Here is an 18,003-nt window from a genome sequence, read left to right as displayed (position 1 = left end):
AAATGAAACTATGTTCTTAGTTTACTTGTTAAACATAATGTTTAAGGAGCCAGTATAAAAATTGCAGTAGTAAAAAGCCAGTCTGCTCAAGATGTCTACAACTTTGCTAGCAAAGTGCCTGTGCAGTTCATAAAATCCTGCACATACAGGTCAAGAGCTTCAGTTCAAACATCAGAACAGGGAAGAAATGTAATCTCACTGACACAGAGATGTTCTTAAAAAAAACTGCTTTGAGAATTGTAGAAACAGCTGATTTTTATGCATTGGAATCAAAAGAATTTTCACAAAATGGTGCCAAAACATCTGGTAAGCAGCAGCAAGGAAAAGCTTTGTTGCTGAGACATGACAGAGTAGATTGGCCAGATTGACTCAAGCTGACAGGAAGGCTTCGGTAACTTGTAACCACGGTTTACCACTGTGACATCTGGCATATCGGGGTGGATCGAGGATCGTGGAACAGCAAAAGACTAATCAATTTTGGTCAGACAATTAAGTAAAGAAAAAGAAAATTTTAATCTGAAGATAAAATTATATTCCTGTTTTGGTGAATTTATGCTCAGTGTAAACTTTCTCACGTTTTACATGACTGGCTAACTGAATAACTGCGTAAATAAACAGGTGTACAGGTGTTTCTATGATTGTGGTCAGTGCGTATATCTAAACTTGAGATTTGCAAATTTACAAACAAATGGAAATGGGATCTTCCACCCAGCATATGTCTCAGGAAAACATGACGTCCCCTGAGACATTTTTTAATGCAGTTGTAACACTCAAGGCTCACTGGTTGAAGGAGAATATTTTAATAGAGTGAATAAAAACAGAGCATCTGGAGATGATTTCCTAGTCTGGTAAATCCTTTTATCTTAAGTCAGTAGTTGACTTTTTCTTATTCTAGAATCAGAACACTATCGAGTCTCCAAAAATATACGCCTGGTAATTGCATATTTACGTAGTTGTCACAGCAGATATTCAGTTTCCTGATGCTGCCGTAGTTCTTTACTTTTCTTACTCTACATCATGAAGTATGTTGAAATAGAGTGGCATGCCTAATTCCTGTGCCTCTGCCAAAGAGCAGGATTTCTGAGAAGTGATGTGAATAAAAAAAAGGTAAATCTAGCACAGACCACTACCTCAGTTTTGTTTGCCATTCTCTAAATACTATTCTGAATGAGCTGTCAGGCCTTATAACTGCAGGGCTGGAGAAAACACAGTGGCAGATATTTTCCCGCATTTTCCACCTCCGCTGCTCATGATTGAGTGAATGGAAATTGGCACATGGAGCGCTCCTTTGTAATGGCCAACATCAGCGTGAAAAGTAAAATCTTTGGAATTTCAATTCTGTTTAAATTGCATTTTTCAACAAGGTCTCCATGGTGTGTGACTATCTGTCCATTTATTATTTATTAGCAAGCACTCCAAGACCCTGTAATGATATAGCCTAGTTATAGCTCTCACCTGCTGTGGAATATTGAGAGGAATATTGAGATATTGAGCGACACAATAAGAGCCATTCTCTCCTCGCTTATTAGGCTGTGCTCCAGTTGTTATTTAAACCAACAAATCGGCGCCATGTTATTGTTTGTGTAAAGTCTACATTATGCTTCGGCAATGCCCTTGGGTCAGTTTTGAATACAGTCGCATGAGAGTCATGGCTAATTGTAGAGAAAAACGTTGACACGAACGACACCACATACACATGCGGTGCTATGTACAACGCAGTGATTTATTGCCCATAGTCCACCTTGTTGCTATGGAGCGTGGATAAGGTCTTTTGCTTTTTTGCTGGAGGTGCTTTAGGAAAACACTGAAACACTGGAATAGCTTGAGACAGAGAGCACGAAATCCAGTTATTCCATTCCAGCTGTGAGAAAACTGTTTCATTATTCTTCTGATACATTACAATGTGCATTAGCCAACAAAAACTTATTGATTTAAAAAGGGAGCCTTGAAAAAAGCAAGCTTATTATTTTGAATGTGGACTCTAACAGAGGTCTCAACAAGTCTCCCATTCTACAAAACCACCAGAGCGCAGCCGGATATCAGTCTTTTTAATATTGTGTTGACATGCTGGTGTAGAAATTTACACAACAGTATCTGTCAGCGATATTGTACCGACTGTGAGTACATTTAGGAAAAGATTGGATCTAATGTTCATTTGCAGTGGTAACTCACTGTCCTCTCCTGTCTATTCCTCTCCTATCTTCTCTTTCTTTTCTCTCCACTCCTTTCTTCTCCTCTCATCAATTTTTTCTTTGCATTCCATTTCTTTCTGCACATCTCTCTTTTCGTTTCCTCGTTTTCTCGTTTTCTTCTTTTCTCCTTTTCTCTTTCTCCTCTCCTCTCCTCTCCTCTCCTCTCCTCTCCTCTCCTCTCCTCTCCTCTCCTCTCCTCGTTCATCTGCAGTGGTTTCTAGCAGAACGTGCCCTGGTAACTCTAACCAAACCAACCAGGTTTTTAACCACTAATGCAGAGTGAAAACCCTCCTACTGTTAATCTGTAAATAATATTTCTTGAAAAAGTTCACACTTTTTTTTTTTTTACTTTTTTAGAACAAATAATCAAAATACATAAAAAACATCTTAACTTCTCAACATCAAACAATTGCCTCAAAACCATTGCATGTGTACTCAAAATCGAACAATGCATTCAGAATGTACATACAGATGGACAATATACAAACATTAGACAAAAATGCAGAATATATGCTTTAAAGAATGCAAGTAATGCAATTTAATTGCATATTCAACCATAAAAATACAGTGCAGAAGCACAGGTAATAACATAAAAAAAACAACCTCTAAATGAACAGTCTATTACAGTTCACTCAAAAATGAATAAATAGTCTAAATATTTGTAAAAAGTGGTAAAATAGTAATTTAGAAAATCATTCAGCTGCAGCATTATGGCTTTGTGCTGGATTCACCATACAGGCAATGATGTTCCTTGCCAGGCAATTGGGGAAATACTCCGTGTTGTGCCGGATCCAGTTCACACAACACTCCACACCAATGTCACCACAGGCCAATCCCAGGCCAAGTGCCTGTATGAGATTTTCTCTCTTATACGGGTTTGGTCAAAGACCATTCACAGTCGCATAAAAAAGATTCTTCTATTAGGTTTGGGAAAAGGCTGTGTTGTTTTCTTATATTGTAGATGCCAACATTCAACACACCTGTACCACATCTTGTGGTTAAAAAACAGGTTGAACAGTTTTGTGTTATTGTGTGTAAATGATTACATCTGTATTTAGCTTGTGTTCACTTCATTTTGTGTTCATTTTACATCGTGCATCACAGTGAAAACCTGTTCAGGAAATGAATGTGTTTAGAGTTAATAAAAAAAAGTGGATGAAGTGGATTTGCAAATGGAATCTAACTACCTAAAATAAGGATTGGTGTTATAGCGATTAAGAAAACTGTTACAGTGTTTGCTTTTGTACAAAGTGAAGTAAGTGAAGTTTGTTTTGCTTCAAGCATTGTGTAAATTCATTTCTTGGAAACACCATAAGGGGGCAAGCTTGCCCTCTTGCTGCTCACTTGCTGAAACTGTTGTCTGGCCCAAGGTGACAGTAGAGAAAAACAGCATGATTTTCGAGCCACGTTGCACAAATGCATCTTAACAGTCAGAGTAATGAGAAAGAGATTATGACAGTTTTTCCTTTCAGACACACTTTTCATGTCTGTGAAATTTTTCAGTACATTAAAAAAAAAAAAGAATATAAAGCCTCATGCAGAGCATCTCACTAAGCTCTGAAATCTGTAGAGACCTTACTTAAGGGTGTATTAATATTTGGCTATTTTTCTTACTTTTATACTAATCCTACAGTTATTCTTTCTTCGTGCTCAATGTCTTTTTAAACAGTAGCCTTTATACAAGAGAAATGTCTCCATTAACATTTGATCATCCCATCAGGCACAGCCTGCTTATGCACAGTGATCTTTATTGCTTTTCACAGCAGGAGTTAAGATGCTTTTCGTTGCACTATTGCGATTGGGAGTGCAGTATTGCAAATTTGCAAGATCTAGTTTTGATGTTATTGTTTTAAGACTGTCATCATTGAACAATCTCAATCTATATCTTGCTCTGTGTAAATGTGTCCTGACACCTGGGTAAACTCTGCACATGGTCTGTTTAGAAAAAACCTCTAACAAAAGCTTGGATGCTCCTAGTATGACAACAGCCTGATTAATTATAAAGGAGTACAGTTTGCTAATGTGTCTCACTGCATTAAAATCTCTTGGGCCGTATACAATCTGGTTGTCGCCCACACTTATAAAACAGCTATGCAGACCATGAATTTCAGCAGTCACTTAATATTGCAGCCTTACAGGCTGGAAGCTGCCAGACCAGGCTGCCAGAGGCACCAGCACAGCGCCCCCCTCCTCCTCTCGGGCCAGCAGCACGAGCTCACCTATGAATGCTAGCATTGCTCTCTTAATTAGGTCTGGGAAAGGTTTAACAACCATGCTACAGTTTAGTCCACTGACAAATAGAAAAATAAAACCCTTGTTTAAATTAGCACAGTGAAGTGAGAAGTTCTAGCAGCCCTGGACTGTCTCGGCAGTCGGCTCGAAGCTAATCACTGGATAGAGGTTATTTTGGTTCAGCCAAGCTGCACTGATTTGACTTCATTCCATCCATGTACTATGAATTCAATCAATTAAGATCATAAAAACCAGGGTCAAGATGCTGTGGCCTCATTAAAACAAGCATAAATGATTGATTTTTCAAAGCATTTTGTCGCTGAATCAGAGGTGAACACAAATTATCACAGTATGCGGATATGCAGATGATGTAAATGCACCATCTAAATTTGTTTTTATTAAACACTAGTTGGTACATCTGTAGTTCTTCCGAAGTGATTAGAGCTGCCTAATAACAAAGCAATTGAGCCCTAATTTTTTTTTTTTAATTGAGTAAGCCTCTGTGATTGCAGCAATCATCATTCAGACTCAATGAATGCAGCAGCACTGGAACACTTCTAGCTGTGCTGTGAAAGGACGAATTGCTAAAGATTTTACATGACGTGTTTATTAGGGGAAATGGGAACACTATTTTACTTGTGAGCCCCCTAATCCCAAATGTGTGTCTTTCAGAACAGTTATTTCAGTACTGGTGAATCCTTTTTAACTTTTTCTTGGGCAGTGTGCAAGCCTTCAATGCGAGTGTTTGCTTACGCCATTTATTATCAAGCCACAGTGTGCACAGCTGTGGCTGAGCCTGACCTAACTGCTGTTGTATGAGGGGAAAATGTAGGCGTAAAATACCTGTTGTTACTAGAGGCATATATGATGTTTTGCTTTAGTGTATGTGTGTATTTGTGGATAATTACATGCTGTAAGTCAGAAGTAAAGTACAAACCAATGACTTCAAGACGATTTACACTTAAGCAGTGGTGGGTTATACAAAGGGAGAGTTGGTGCAGCCTAATCATATATAAAGAATATAAATGGTCACCCCCTTATTAAAATGAAAGATTGTTTTGCAGCATCAATTTAAAAATACACATTTAATCTGATTTTCAAAACTAATTGTTATATAACTGTCATCCTAATGAAACCCAAATAAAGATAGCAGCATCTGTAGGATTTTAACTGTATTTTTTTTCTTCAGAACAGTCAGGATAGGGGTAAGTTGAGACTATTATTAAAGCAGAAATGTGATGATGAAAAACCACATCAAAGCACAAAAAGCATATTTTTGACTTATATAGCGTAACTTGCATGGATGTTAATGTGCCTTTGGATTATCAGCAACCAGAAACCATCACAGTTAAGCCGATTGCTTATAAAATGATGTCTGGTTTAAATAAAATCATGATTGAAAGATTTGTATATCTGAAGAATTGAATAAGATCTTATTTTTCACAAGTGATGCCAATTAAACAGTAAGGTGGAAACATCAGTTTATAGATGTCATTGACAGATTAATTTCATCATCTGCAAAATTGTACTGTGTTAGACTGTTTATATGTGCAAGGGCCACTGGCTTTTAGACCAAATTACATCTTTCTGTTCTCTCTTTGAAGATCGTTTGTTTCTTCAAGTTTGTTCTGTACTGTAAATGATCACTGCATAGTAGATTAGAAGAGTAATTGTTGACTAATGATCTTCAGATCAGAAGGTCACAGTATTGGTCAAAAGTTCTCTCACGTTGAACTCACAGAATGAACTCTACCAAACTTTTATGACAATAATAATTTATACTATCAGTAATAAATAACACCTAATAAAAGTCCATTTCATCGAAACAGATCCAAAGTAATTCTCAGTAATACTCTTGGTCCCCAGGATTTACCCTAACCACTAGGAGCCCAGAAATAACCCCATTATAAGAATGACTGAATAATTGTAGAATTCATTTTTCATCTTTTACAATTGGGGTTAAACAAGGTTAACATACAGGTAATCGGTATTAAATTATATAAGCAGTTAAACCTTTAAGCACAGTTAGGTCACAGGAATAAGGATGATGAAGAAAGTAATAAAACAAACCCAAAGGTTACAGGTTTAAAAATGCTTAGCTTAGTTGTTTTGTGTGCTTTTTAAGTCTCAAAATCAACCATTAAATGTCACTTTCATAATAAATCAAAGCTGTTTGTAAGCACTGCAAGGAAGAATGCACATCATTTAAGCATGTCAATTGAGAGAGAATTTAATCTCATGCACATTGTGCAAAACACAACAGCAGAGATTTGGCAATGATGATGTCAGACCACTGAAAGCTTAATCATAAAGTGAGCTTAAAGTTGATACCAGCCATCTTAATGCCCTCCAACTGTGTTGAACATTATGCTATTCAATTTAATAAAATTCACTTGTTTCAAAATGTAGTTTATCACCTATGTTATATTAATAATTGTTATTTTCCATAAAAGGAGCCTATAAATATGGATGGATCTGTATAAAAAATCTTATCAAGCAGTCATCAATTCTCATGCAGTTTCCAACAGAATGACCCTGGAGACATTCTTCTTAGAAATCTCATGAATAAAAATATACCTGCTATAATCTTATAAAGGGTGACTCGAATCTGAAGCAGGATTATTAAATGAATGTGAAATTTAAGCAAAATAAATTAGGAAATGTATAATATTGCTGCAGAAATGTTCTCATTTAATCCCATTCATTTTTTTCTGCTTTCTCTAGTTACTGTTGTTGTGAATGCACCAATCATATTCTTTCCTTTTTTTTAAATTCAGTCTACTTGTTGATATCTGCTACTGATCTGATACAAAACAAGTAAATTCTCTGCAGGTTATGCAAAACATTGCTGATGTATACATGCAACAGCTCTGTGTCAGTCAAAATTACAAATTTAAAGACAAATCACAAACTCTTGGAATCAAATACACGATTGGAAAAATACATTTCAGCGATTCTTGGGCAGCAGCCATAGGAGCACAATTGGCCATGCTCTATGCATGAGAGGGATGGCATGCTTTTGTTCTTCCTCACAGCAACACTAGAGAACAATAGATCTTTCCTTTAAGTATGTTACACTGCCCCCTGACAAAGGACGAACAGCTGTTAAAAAAGTTTGCTGGAGACACATGACTTGGAGTAGCTGCTAAAGTAGCTGCTGTCTGATCAGGCAGAGGAGGCTGGTGAGTGGGGAGTAGATGCAAGTGCAGATTTATTTTATGTACAAATGTAAAACATAAAAGAACACGAAACACTAAGTACACAAAGCAAAAGCTTGAGCGTACCGGTGAACTGTGAACTATGGATAGACATAGACGTGAGGCAACCTGTGAAGTGCAAGGTGCTGATTAAAGGTGACAAGGAACCTGTGTCTGTGAGATCAGTGACATGTCACAAGGGCATGTGGCATGCATGAGCTGATGGGTAATGGAGTTCATGGCTCCATAATCCTTACACAGGTGACCGTATTGCGACGAGTGCTTGAGTGGGTGGTTTACATCATTGTATAAACATTTATTTAATATTTTTAGTGATTCTTAGTGATAGTGAAACAATTTTAATAAAATAAGATCTAATTAGTAAGAGCAAAAGGGTTAAAAGGGCTATTTGGATTGACACTTGTCATGCAGGAACCTTTCCTGACTAAAACAATTACCGAGTTGAGCCGTGGGGATGGACAGATGTTTCCCTGCACGTGTCGTGTTTGTTGAAGGGGTCGACCGACATTAAAGAAAAAGCACAGACAAGTTCAGCTCTGTGCCATGTTCCAGACAACAGACTTCTGAGTGTGACATTTAAGTGAAATCACGAAGATGCCAGTAGCTACAGTGTTTATTAGACACAGCAAAGCCTCATAAAGTGGCTCCTCAGCTTGCTAAATCCTTTCCAGTGAAATTTTAGTGTACTGATTTAGACATAGTTTAGACATAAGTATAGCTATGAGATGGTTTAGCATATGCAATAAATACCATTGTGCAATTATCGCAAATAATAAAATATCTAAAATCTTCCAATACTAGTATGAACAGGCTGCTTTTTTGCTTCCATATAATCCATTCTTTTAAGCTACAATGTCTGTAGCTAAACTCATAACGTCCTATAATAAGCATAAAGAAAATAATAAGCACTTAAGAATGACCAAGATTCACAAGGAATATGGTGTTTGCTCACATTTGGTAAATCAAATTCAAGTTCAGATGTTGACCTAATATATTTCTTGAGTGGAATATGATGTGCTGTACTTAAGCAAGGCTGTCAATGTTTTATTCAGAGAAAAAAACACAGTTTAAGCTTTGTTGTTTATCTGTGCATGATGCATCATACTGAATGAAGGAACCTTGAGCCATCTTTAATCTGCTTGTCATGCTAAAATGAGAGATTTTAGCAGGCAAGGTTTACCTTCCAACAATGTTCTCTTAAAAGTAGTATGTACGTAGGTGTTAGTCCAGAAAAACACATTAACATTATTGTAATGTTTCCACAAGACCAGTTTAAATGCAAGAGATAATACTTGGTATGCAGGAAAGGTAAGGCCTGTTTCCTTCATGTTTTTCATTATTACATGGAAATAATTTGCTTCATACATGCTGCATTTACACTGGTGAACATTTCGGTTCAATAGCAGTATCATATTATTCACTCAAGAGTGATTTCTGTTCATGCGGAAAAAGGCAGTGTTCTAAAATGCACAGTTGTTTACACTAAAAGCATTTACACACACACACACACACACACACACACACACACACACTCACACACACACACACACACACACATGCATTTTTCTATAAGTAGATTTCTTGGCATGATGGAAACAATAATACATCTATTAAAGCCCCGATCCTTATATAACTTATACAATGGGTACAACATGTGCAGACGACTTTACATGAAAGAGCTACAGATCCACCAGGAAGGAAAATTTCCCAACATCATTCTTGAAGGTTGCTATAACAACCATGCAGCTGCCAGTTTTAAGTACAATGAGACTTGTTCTTATACAAACTGGTCTAAGTGTCTATCAAATTAAAGTGTCTCTGAAATGGCATTAAGTAAAATTAAAATGAAGACAAGTGCATTACTTATTCTGTAATTAGAAGAATCAAATGACACATGATAGTACTGTACTTGTTACCCGTTAAGCTATACCGCTGTCGACATGACCTTGTTCTCTACTGATAGAGACTGATGTGTCTTGTTTATACTAGTTTACATATTTTTTAAGTAAATAATGATTGAGCTAAATTATATGAATATATTCTGCTCTTTAGAATTAAAGCTATTAATTTTTGTCCTTTGCAGAGCCTCGCGGAGACTGGAAGATACGAAACCCGTAAAAAGTAAGTTTTTTTATTTACTCTCTAAAGCCCCATAAAACCCATATAGATCACTTAGGAAAATAACCGCATGCATTATCAAAAGATTTATGTTAAAAGGGGGGCGGTTATGTTAATTTCATCGCACAGTTTTCAGAATAAGGAAATTTATTAAGGGTAAATAGTCTAGAGTGTAAGAAATGTATGAGGATTGTCAGTTTGGTTAGTCATTTAATATCTACCGTAAATCTCTGATCGTCTATAAGACTTCCACTAAAAATAAGCATGAAATAATATTATTCAACACACAATACTACATACAAAAGTTATTTGGACACCTGACCATGAGATTCATATGTGCTTTTTGAGCATCCCATTCAACATTTAGTCACAATTCCTGTTATAATTAACCCTCACTATTCTGGGAAGATGTTCCACTAGAGTTTAGAATGTGCTTGTGGAGATTTATGCTGAGTCAGCCACAAGGAAATTTCAAAAATCAGGTATGGGTGTAGGGTGAGGCAGCCCAGGGTTATCTACTTCTACGTATTTCTCCTTTTTTATTCTTGTCAATTGTTTTATTTATTCATCCTATATGTACAGTTCCGTATAGTGAGGTAAATTATTTCTTCATCAGATAGTACTCCTTCCTTTTTCCATCAACATATGTACAAATGTACAGTACATTTGTAGGTGTGAATTGCTGTTTATTAATTTCAAGATTAATTAAAGGCACAAAAGACAAAACATTTTATTTAATGATTCACTAGGGTGAAAACACCTTTATGTTTGCTTGTAGGCATTTGTGTTTCTTTTCTGCCATATTCTTTACTGCTTTGTCCAGTGAGTCTAAACAGAAAAGTCATAATGGAACCATTTTCTAGTAAAGTCACAATGGAACCATTTCTACCTCAGAGAAGGATGTCTAACTTGATTAACTGAGTCATTAGAGGATGTCCTCAGGGAATAGCTACAATGTTTATCTTATCAATAAGGTTAAAACAACAATTGTCATCCAACCAATGTGCACCAGGGGACTAGAGGCAAAAAATCCACTTCACAAGTGGTTCATTCTTTTCTATCAATGAACCTCTGTTAGCTATTATCTTATAGCATAGGCAGGGAGGTCAAGCATTAGCAGTCAATGGCACAGTCAGTAAGGTGAGGCTGAGCTCAGACTGAGAGATTTATTACCTGATTAAGGGCTAATTGGCAGCACTGGCTATCTCCTTATCCGGAGCTCCTGGAAAACTTTCTGAGCCCTGAGCATCAAAATCTTTTAGAAACATAGCTAAGGTCATTGTTGTAGCTAACCAAAACTTTTTATCTTAAAATGTTTAAATTAAGAAATATATAAATAAGTAAAAAAATATATATAATATAAAATATTATACAAACAAGAGTGCCTTTTTTTTATCATATAATTGAATAAGTATTCCCTCACCTAGAACCTTTTCATATTTTGTTGTGGTTGCACTGTGGGCCTCGGTTTATGCATTTTAAGCAAATCCATAAATAATATAGTTTGCATAAATATTAAATACAAATTTGTAAGTATAAAACATTTAAAATAGAAAATAGAAAAAGGTAAGTGTAAAGTGTAGTGAATGCATTGAACCTGCCTGCAATTATTGTCATATGATCTCAGTATAAGTACACCTGTTTTTGGAAGGCTTGAGATTTTGCTAGAAAAGACCAAGGAGTCATAAGTTGAATGAGTCAGCATTCTGGAAAAGTATCACTTAAGGTTGGTTTTTGAAAATATCTGAAATTCTGAACATCAACAATGAGCACAGATAAAAACATTATTAAATATGGAAATGGTATAAATGCAACTTTGCTTAGAGAAGGCCACCTACCAACAGTCAATCAATGCATGAATTATGGGTGAATTATGGGCTATTTGGATTTAATATTTTTTCTTAGTAGGTCAAGCAAGGGTTTAAAATCAGCCTGAATCAAATATTATTAAAAATAAACCTTTTGTGTTGAGCTGGGTGAAAATCATTTGCTAGCAAATGCTGATAATCATTACCATCAAAACATTGCATTTGGTTGAATCATCACTGATACAATACTGATCCTGGTGACTGCCCTTGTCAGTTGATAAAAAAACAACATAGCTCATAGTGCAATAAAACTTCGTTTCTTTAGAAACATTTATTGGGACTTTAAAATTAAGCAAAATATTTCTGCATATTAACCTAAATCTGTTTGCTCCAGCCTCAAAGAGTATGTTCAGAGAGTAATGTCAATGTTACATAATACTGTGCCTGTAAAAAGTTTGGAATCATCTAGTAGTTTTTTTTTGTTTTTGATAGACACATGCATGTTCTTTCTGTTTTAATGCAAAAAAACAAGGTAATTTAACAGCATGAACATTTACGTTGACCAAACAATTATATAAATGTACAAACACTGAAATGTATTTTCAATGAAAAATGCACCCTTAGCATGCATAACAGCTTTACACACTCTTGGCATGCAGACAGTCAGTTTCTACAAACATTCAGCTGAAAAACTTGCCAAAATGATCTTCGCTAGTTTTTTTACCTTATGATACAGCTCATCTCAGAATAGTTCAGTAAGATTTAGGTCTGGTGACTGGGCAGGCCATTCCATAATAGATAATACTCCAGGCAATTGGTTTTTGCTTCGATTTATGCTGCAGGCCAGTGTCTTTTTGTGTGGTAAAGTTGGTTCCAATTAGCTGCAGTTTAGATGGAATTGCATGGCATTGAAGTATGGAATTGTAGCCATTTTGGTTCAGTATTTCTTTTTTCCTGGAATAAGTCTCTAACCTCTTCTCTGCTTCAAAACAACCCCAAATGACTAAGCTTCTACCCCCATGTTTGTGTCTTACATAATTTCTTCTGTTAGAGCCAAATGTCAAATTTTGACTTATCTGTGAAAAGTACTTTCTTTTATTCATTCACGATCCAATTCTTGTGTTTTTGCCTTTTGCCTAGTTTATTGCATATAAAAAAGGGACATGAATGTGTCCCAAAAACGATAAAAGAATAGATGTTTTCAAGGCAGTATTCAATCAGATGAAAGCCAAGTAAAATCCATGATATTTTCTTCAGAGTAGAGTATTTATTTAAGCTTTGACTTTGCATGTTAGCATGTGCACAATATGCTGTACATTTTTTTGTTTGAACCTAAAATTAAAATACAGGTTTTGAATGGATGTCCTTTTTACATTAAAGTATAAAAGCCTTGAGGCTTGATATGTCTTTATTATGCCTTCAATAGTGTATCGTGTCTACCTGTGCTTCGAAACCTTGGAACTGGTGAATGCGTGCTTTCTGCTCTGTGATGGCTAGTCATGACCAAGAGAAGAATGAAGAGCATATATATATATTTATAGCATGGTCAGTCTGAATATTTGATTCTGATAGGCTGAAAGGTGTGCATTCAAAGCATTAAAGCTACGGTCAGGGTAATCATCATTCCAAAGCAATGCACTGCCCTATAAACATTTGTAACCATAGTAACCTATACAAGATGATTTTGAAAACTGGAAATATAAGTTAAAATAAGCAATATAATGAAGAACAGCATAAGGAATTAAGACTTAATTAGTAGAAAAGATGTGTATAACACACAATCTTTCACACATTACTTTCTCTCACTCACACACACACACACACACACACACACACACACACACACACACACACACACACACACACAAATATTTATTAAAATATATATTTTTTCATACATATTTTAACTTTATCTGTTGTTTGATTTGAAGCACACAAAATTCTAGATCTAATGACACAAATGATCAAAAGACCTTTGTGTCTTGTAGCTCTTTGCCTTTGCAATGTACAACCCAATTTCCAAAAAAGTTAGGACACTGTGTAAAACATAAATATGAAAAACGGAATGCAATGATTAGCAAATCTCATAAACCTATATTTTATTTGCAATAGAAGATAGAAAACATTTCAAAGGTGTGAACTGAGGAAATGTACAGTTTTAGGAAAAAAATTGATGGCTGCTACTCCTGAAAAAGTGAGGGTTACTAAAAAAAACAGCTGGAGAAACATTTTGCAACTAACTAGGTTAATTAGCAACAGGTCAGTAACATGATTGGATATAAAAAAAAGAGTTAAGGCATCGTGTGTGTTGACAAAATCAAATAAATCAGTATTGGATCCCTGTCATCTTCAGGCCTTCAGAAGGCAATGCATTTTATAATAGAAATCACTGAATAGGCTCAGAAACACCTTCAGAAATCCTTGTTTGTGAGCACAGTTTTTTTGTGTGTCATCTATAAATACAGGCTCTATAGCTCTATAATGCAAAGAAGAAGCCATATTTATACAATAACATAATCCAGAAATGCTGCCATCCTCTCTGGCGAAGTAGAAAACTGTTCTGTGGTCAGACGAATAAAAATTTGAGATTCATATTGGAAACCATGGATGTCATGTCTGAATTAAAGAGCAACTGGACCACAAGGCTTGTTATAAGCCCTTATTTTTAACGGAAGGCCTGGCATATTTCTGGTTCTTCTCAAGGTTTCTTTCTTATGCCATCTCGGGGAGTTTTTCCTTGCCACAGTCACCACCGGCTTGCACATCAGGGACAAACTTACACTTATAAAGAACATTTTTATCACCACATTATCTGTGTAAAGCTGCTTTGAGACAATGTTCATTGTTAAAAGTGCTATACGAATAAAAATGATTTGAATTGAATATTTCAGCAAGACAATGCTGAACCACATACTGTACCTATTACAACGGCATGGCTTCATAGTAAAAGAGGCAAAGTGTTGAATTGGCCTGCCTGCAGTCTAGACATTTACCATTTGATAATATTTGGTGCAACATAAAACAAAAAATGACAAAGAAGACCCAGGACAATTGAGCAGTTATAATCTTATCTCAGACACAAATGAGACCATATTCCTCTTCCAAAACTCTAGGGAATAGTCTTCTCAGTTCCCAGATGTATATGGATTGTTGTTAAGGAAAGAGGGGTTTTACACCTTGGTAAACATGGCCCAGTCCCAACTTTTTTTGAGACATGGTGCAGCCATCAAATTCAAATCTACCTTTTTTTTTTTCTCAGTGTAAACATTTGATATATTTACTATGTTCTATTGTGAGTAAAATATGGGTTTGTAAGATTTGCAAATCATTGCATTCTGTTTTTATTTACACTTCACACAGCATCCAAAATTTGTGTTTGTTTGTGTGTGTGTGTGTGTGTGTGTGTGTGTGTGTGTGTGTGTGTGTGTGTGTGTGTTTGTGTGTGTGTGTGCGTGTGTGTGCGTGTGTGTGTGAGTGCAAGGAACATAGGATTTAAGGTGGGAACACTAAACACTATGTGACTAGGTTTCCTAGAACCCATTGGAATTTCTTGTTGCAGTGAAATTTAAAACCTCTCACAGACAAAGCAAGTGGATGCTATTCAAGTGTCAGGGGTTGTCTGTTTGATTCTTCAGCTTAGAAGATCAGTGCGGGAAAATTAGGAAAAATAAACAACTGTTTGCATTTTTTTAAGTATTTCATATTTTGCTCATCTACTAAGCTTTTTTCAGCATCTTCCCATCAACTGCTGGATATATTTTTGAAATGAAATGACTGAGAAGATTATTAAAATTGTAGGTAGACTATTTAGACAGATGTGGTGTGGTCACTAAATGGTAGCTAGGATAGTTTGTTTTGGCCATGTCTCAAACCTCATACTGATATACTGCAGAGTTTGTCACTTTTGTATGCCATTATAGGCAGTGATATTTGTTAAGCTTAGTACATTTTGTTCCAGTATAGACTCCATATGCATCATGCTGAGAAGATGGTCTGTTGATGAATGAATGAACTTATTTACAGAAGTACATAAATTGAGTACAGAACGATGCAATTTGGGAAAAGCTTTATCTTTCTATTACATTGGACCCTTTTACAGAAGTCATATGAGCAAACAGGAGGCAATTATCAGTCAACCTTGGATGATGCTAGTTTTTTCACGTCAGAGAGGTGAGTCACAGCTATGAAAAAAAATCCCTTTTTAAAACATCAGAAACCATTCAGACAAATTTCTTAGTGTAAGTTCCAGTTGTGGTCCTCATACAAAGGTTAAGGTAGTTATAGCTCTAGAGGATGTGATCTTGGCCTGCATTTTTGTGCTGTATTTAAGTAATTTGTTCATGTGTTTGCATTTTTAGTTTTTAGCAAAAGCCTGTTTGCAGATGCAGGTTTAATAGCGCTGCAGAGGCGAGCGGCTTTGTACACTTTTACCCCCATCGTGACAGATCGCAGTGCCTGCAGCTAGATGAGCCCCTGATAGCCTTTAAGAAATATAGCACTAGTGGTGTTGCCATGGAGATCAACTCAATGCAAGCTGCATTTAAGCCTCAGGAACACATAATCAACTTCTTTGGGTTTCATTTCAGCACAGTGTGCAGCACAAAGGTGTGTTGCAGAGAAGAATCTTTCCACTCAGAAGTTTAGGCAGCTGGAAGCAAAGTGAATTACCATTTTCTTTTTTTTCCCCTGATTACATTTGTTGACACTTTATCAGCATGTAATCCGTTGCAGAAAGTCTGTATGTGAAAGCAGTTCAAATTAGATAAAACCAATTCACAATATGAGATGGCTGATAAGATGTTAAAAGAGAAAAATCTCATTTTGCAATACAAAATGAGTAGCGCAGTACAATTATTTTCTAATAGAGGGGTATAAAGATCATTTTGGTTTTGCCTTTATATCAGTACCTGTTATACAATCAAATGGCATTACAGTGCTTTGCATTAGTATTCACACCCCTTGTTATTTATAGAATCAATGTGTGTCATAAATCAATTTAAAATAGCCCAGACTTTTTCTGCAGCAGTTGAAATCAATATACAATTATAAAGATATAAATTGTAATCTTCGCATTATTTTATTTCATTCAGCTTTATCTTTAGTAGTCAGATTTTACAAGCATTGAATTAGCTTGTTGACTCGCTTTAAATGTTAAATAAGTAGGTTTTGTAAATTAACAAAGGATGTATATTGTTGTTTCTTTTTGCTAAAGAGATTTATAGTTGTTCATCTATCATCTATTTTCAGTGACATCAGAAGTTATACCCTGATGTACATCGTGTATAAGCAGTGGTTGACCCCACACTAAAGGAACACGGGTTCGATCCTGAGTTGTGGTTTCTGAATGTTTAGAGCATTGCTTGTTCTGCTCAAGTGCACATAGGCTACTTCTAGGTGCTTTGGTTTCCTTTACCTCTCATGAGACATTCTGTGCAGGTCAACTAACAACTCTAGAAACGTTGCTATGTGTGAGTAAGACCCAGCCCTTAGAGTGCTGAATTTAGCTACTTTTCCGAAAATAAAGTTGTTCATGGTTTTTTGTGTGGGTGTCAAAAATGGTAGTTATGTTCACCTGGATGTTTTATTGTTAAGCGTTGAGCTGTTATAGACTGGTGATTTATGTAATTTTTTTGACAGTTTTTATAGAGAAATATATTGTTTTTGTTCTGAGGCTCAATTCACCTCAACACATGAAACACCTCCTGAGGTTGTCAATTCTAGACTGTTTTAATTGTGGCTTGTTAAAAATGATGATGGAAATATAATTGGTTATGTACAGTTCAAATAAAGAGGTAAAGAAATCCAACATTTTAAGTTTTTACGTGCTTTTATTTAAACAAAAATTCAGATTGTATTTATGTATTTAAATATGCTGCTATTGAATAATAATAATAGAATAATCATTATTGATTAGATCTAAAGTGTATTAGCGATTAAGCCTGCAGAATACATTACCCAGCAGTCACTGCAGTTCCTTGTTTTTCATGTCACTAATCACTTACACCTGCTTTAGGTCACCTTGATTAGCCCTTGTGTATATAGCATATAGTATTCCCAGAACTCATTGTGTTATGTTTGTCTTTAATGTTCCATGTTATTGTTAATTAAGCTCATGCACAGGTTTATGTTTCGCGTTATTTTGTGATTGTTTTATGATCTGAGTTTCTTGGTTTTATATATTTGCACATTAAAGTAATCTGCATTTGCATCCACTCAATGTTTTTTGTTTTATGACATAGAGGGTAAAATTTTAAGTTGCTTTATGTATTTCAACAAGTTTTATTGACAAAACCAAAATGACAAAATATTTTTTTCCTGCTGTTTTGTGCCATTATGATTGAATTTTTATTTTTTGGTTGTGAACTAAATTATTTACGACCTTCATTGTATCTACGTGTATCTACATTATAATCCACATGTCATCCTTCATATATT

General features: G+C 35.6%; 1 protein-coding gene across 5 annotated transcripts in view; it reads left to right on the top strand.

The window, feature by feature from the left end:
• Nucleotides 1-18,003, top strand: part of ankfn1a (ankyrin repeat and fibronectin type III domain containing 1a) — a 75,680-nt gene that overhangs the window by 23,653 nt on the left and 34,024 nt on the right. For all 5 annotated transcript variants that reach the window (XM_083556121.1, XM_083556120.1, XM_083556124.1 and 2 more), the window contains exon 6: nucleotides 9,726-9,763. In XM_083556121.1, the coding sequence (XP_083412247.1) occupies nucleotides 9,726-9,763 (38 nt within the window). The remainder of the gene's footprint in view (nucleotides 1-9,725; nucleotides 9,764-18,003) is intronic.

This window comes from Silurus aristotelis (genome assembly GCF_946808225.1).
Source record: "Silurus aristotelis genome assembly, chromosome: 12".
Classification (NCBI taxonomy): Eukaryota; Metazoa; Chordata; class Actinopteri; order Siluriformes; family Siluridae; genus Silurus; species Silurus aristotelis.
This window is presented reverse-complemented; position numbering and strand designations above follow the sequence as displayed.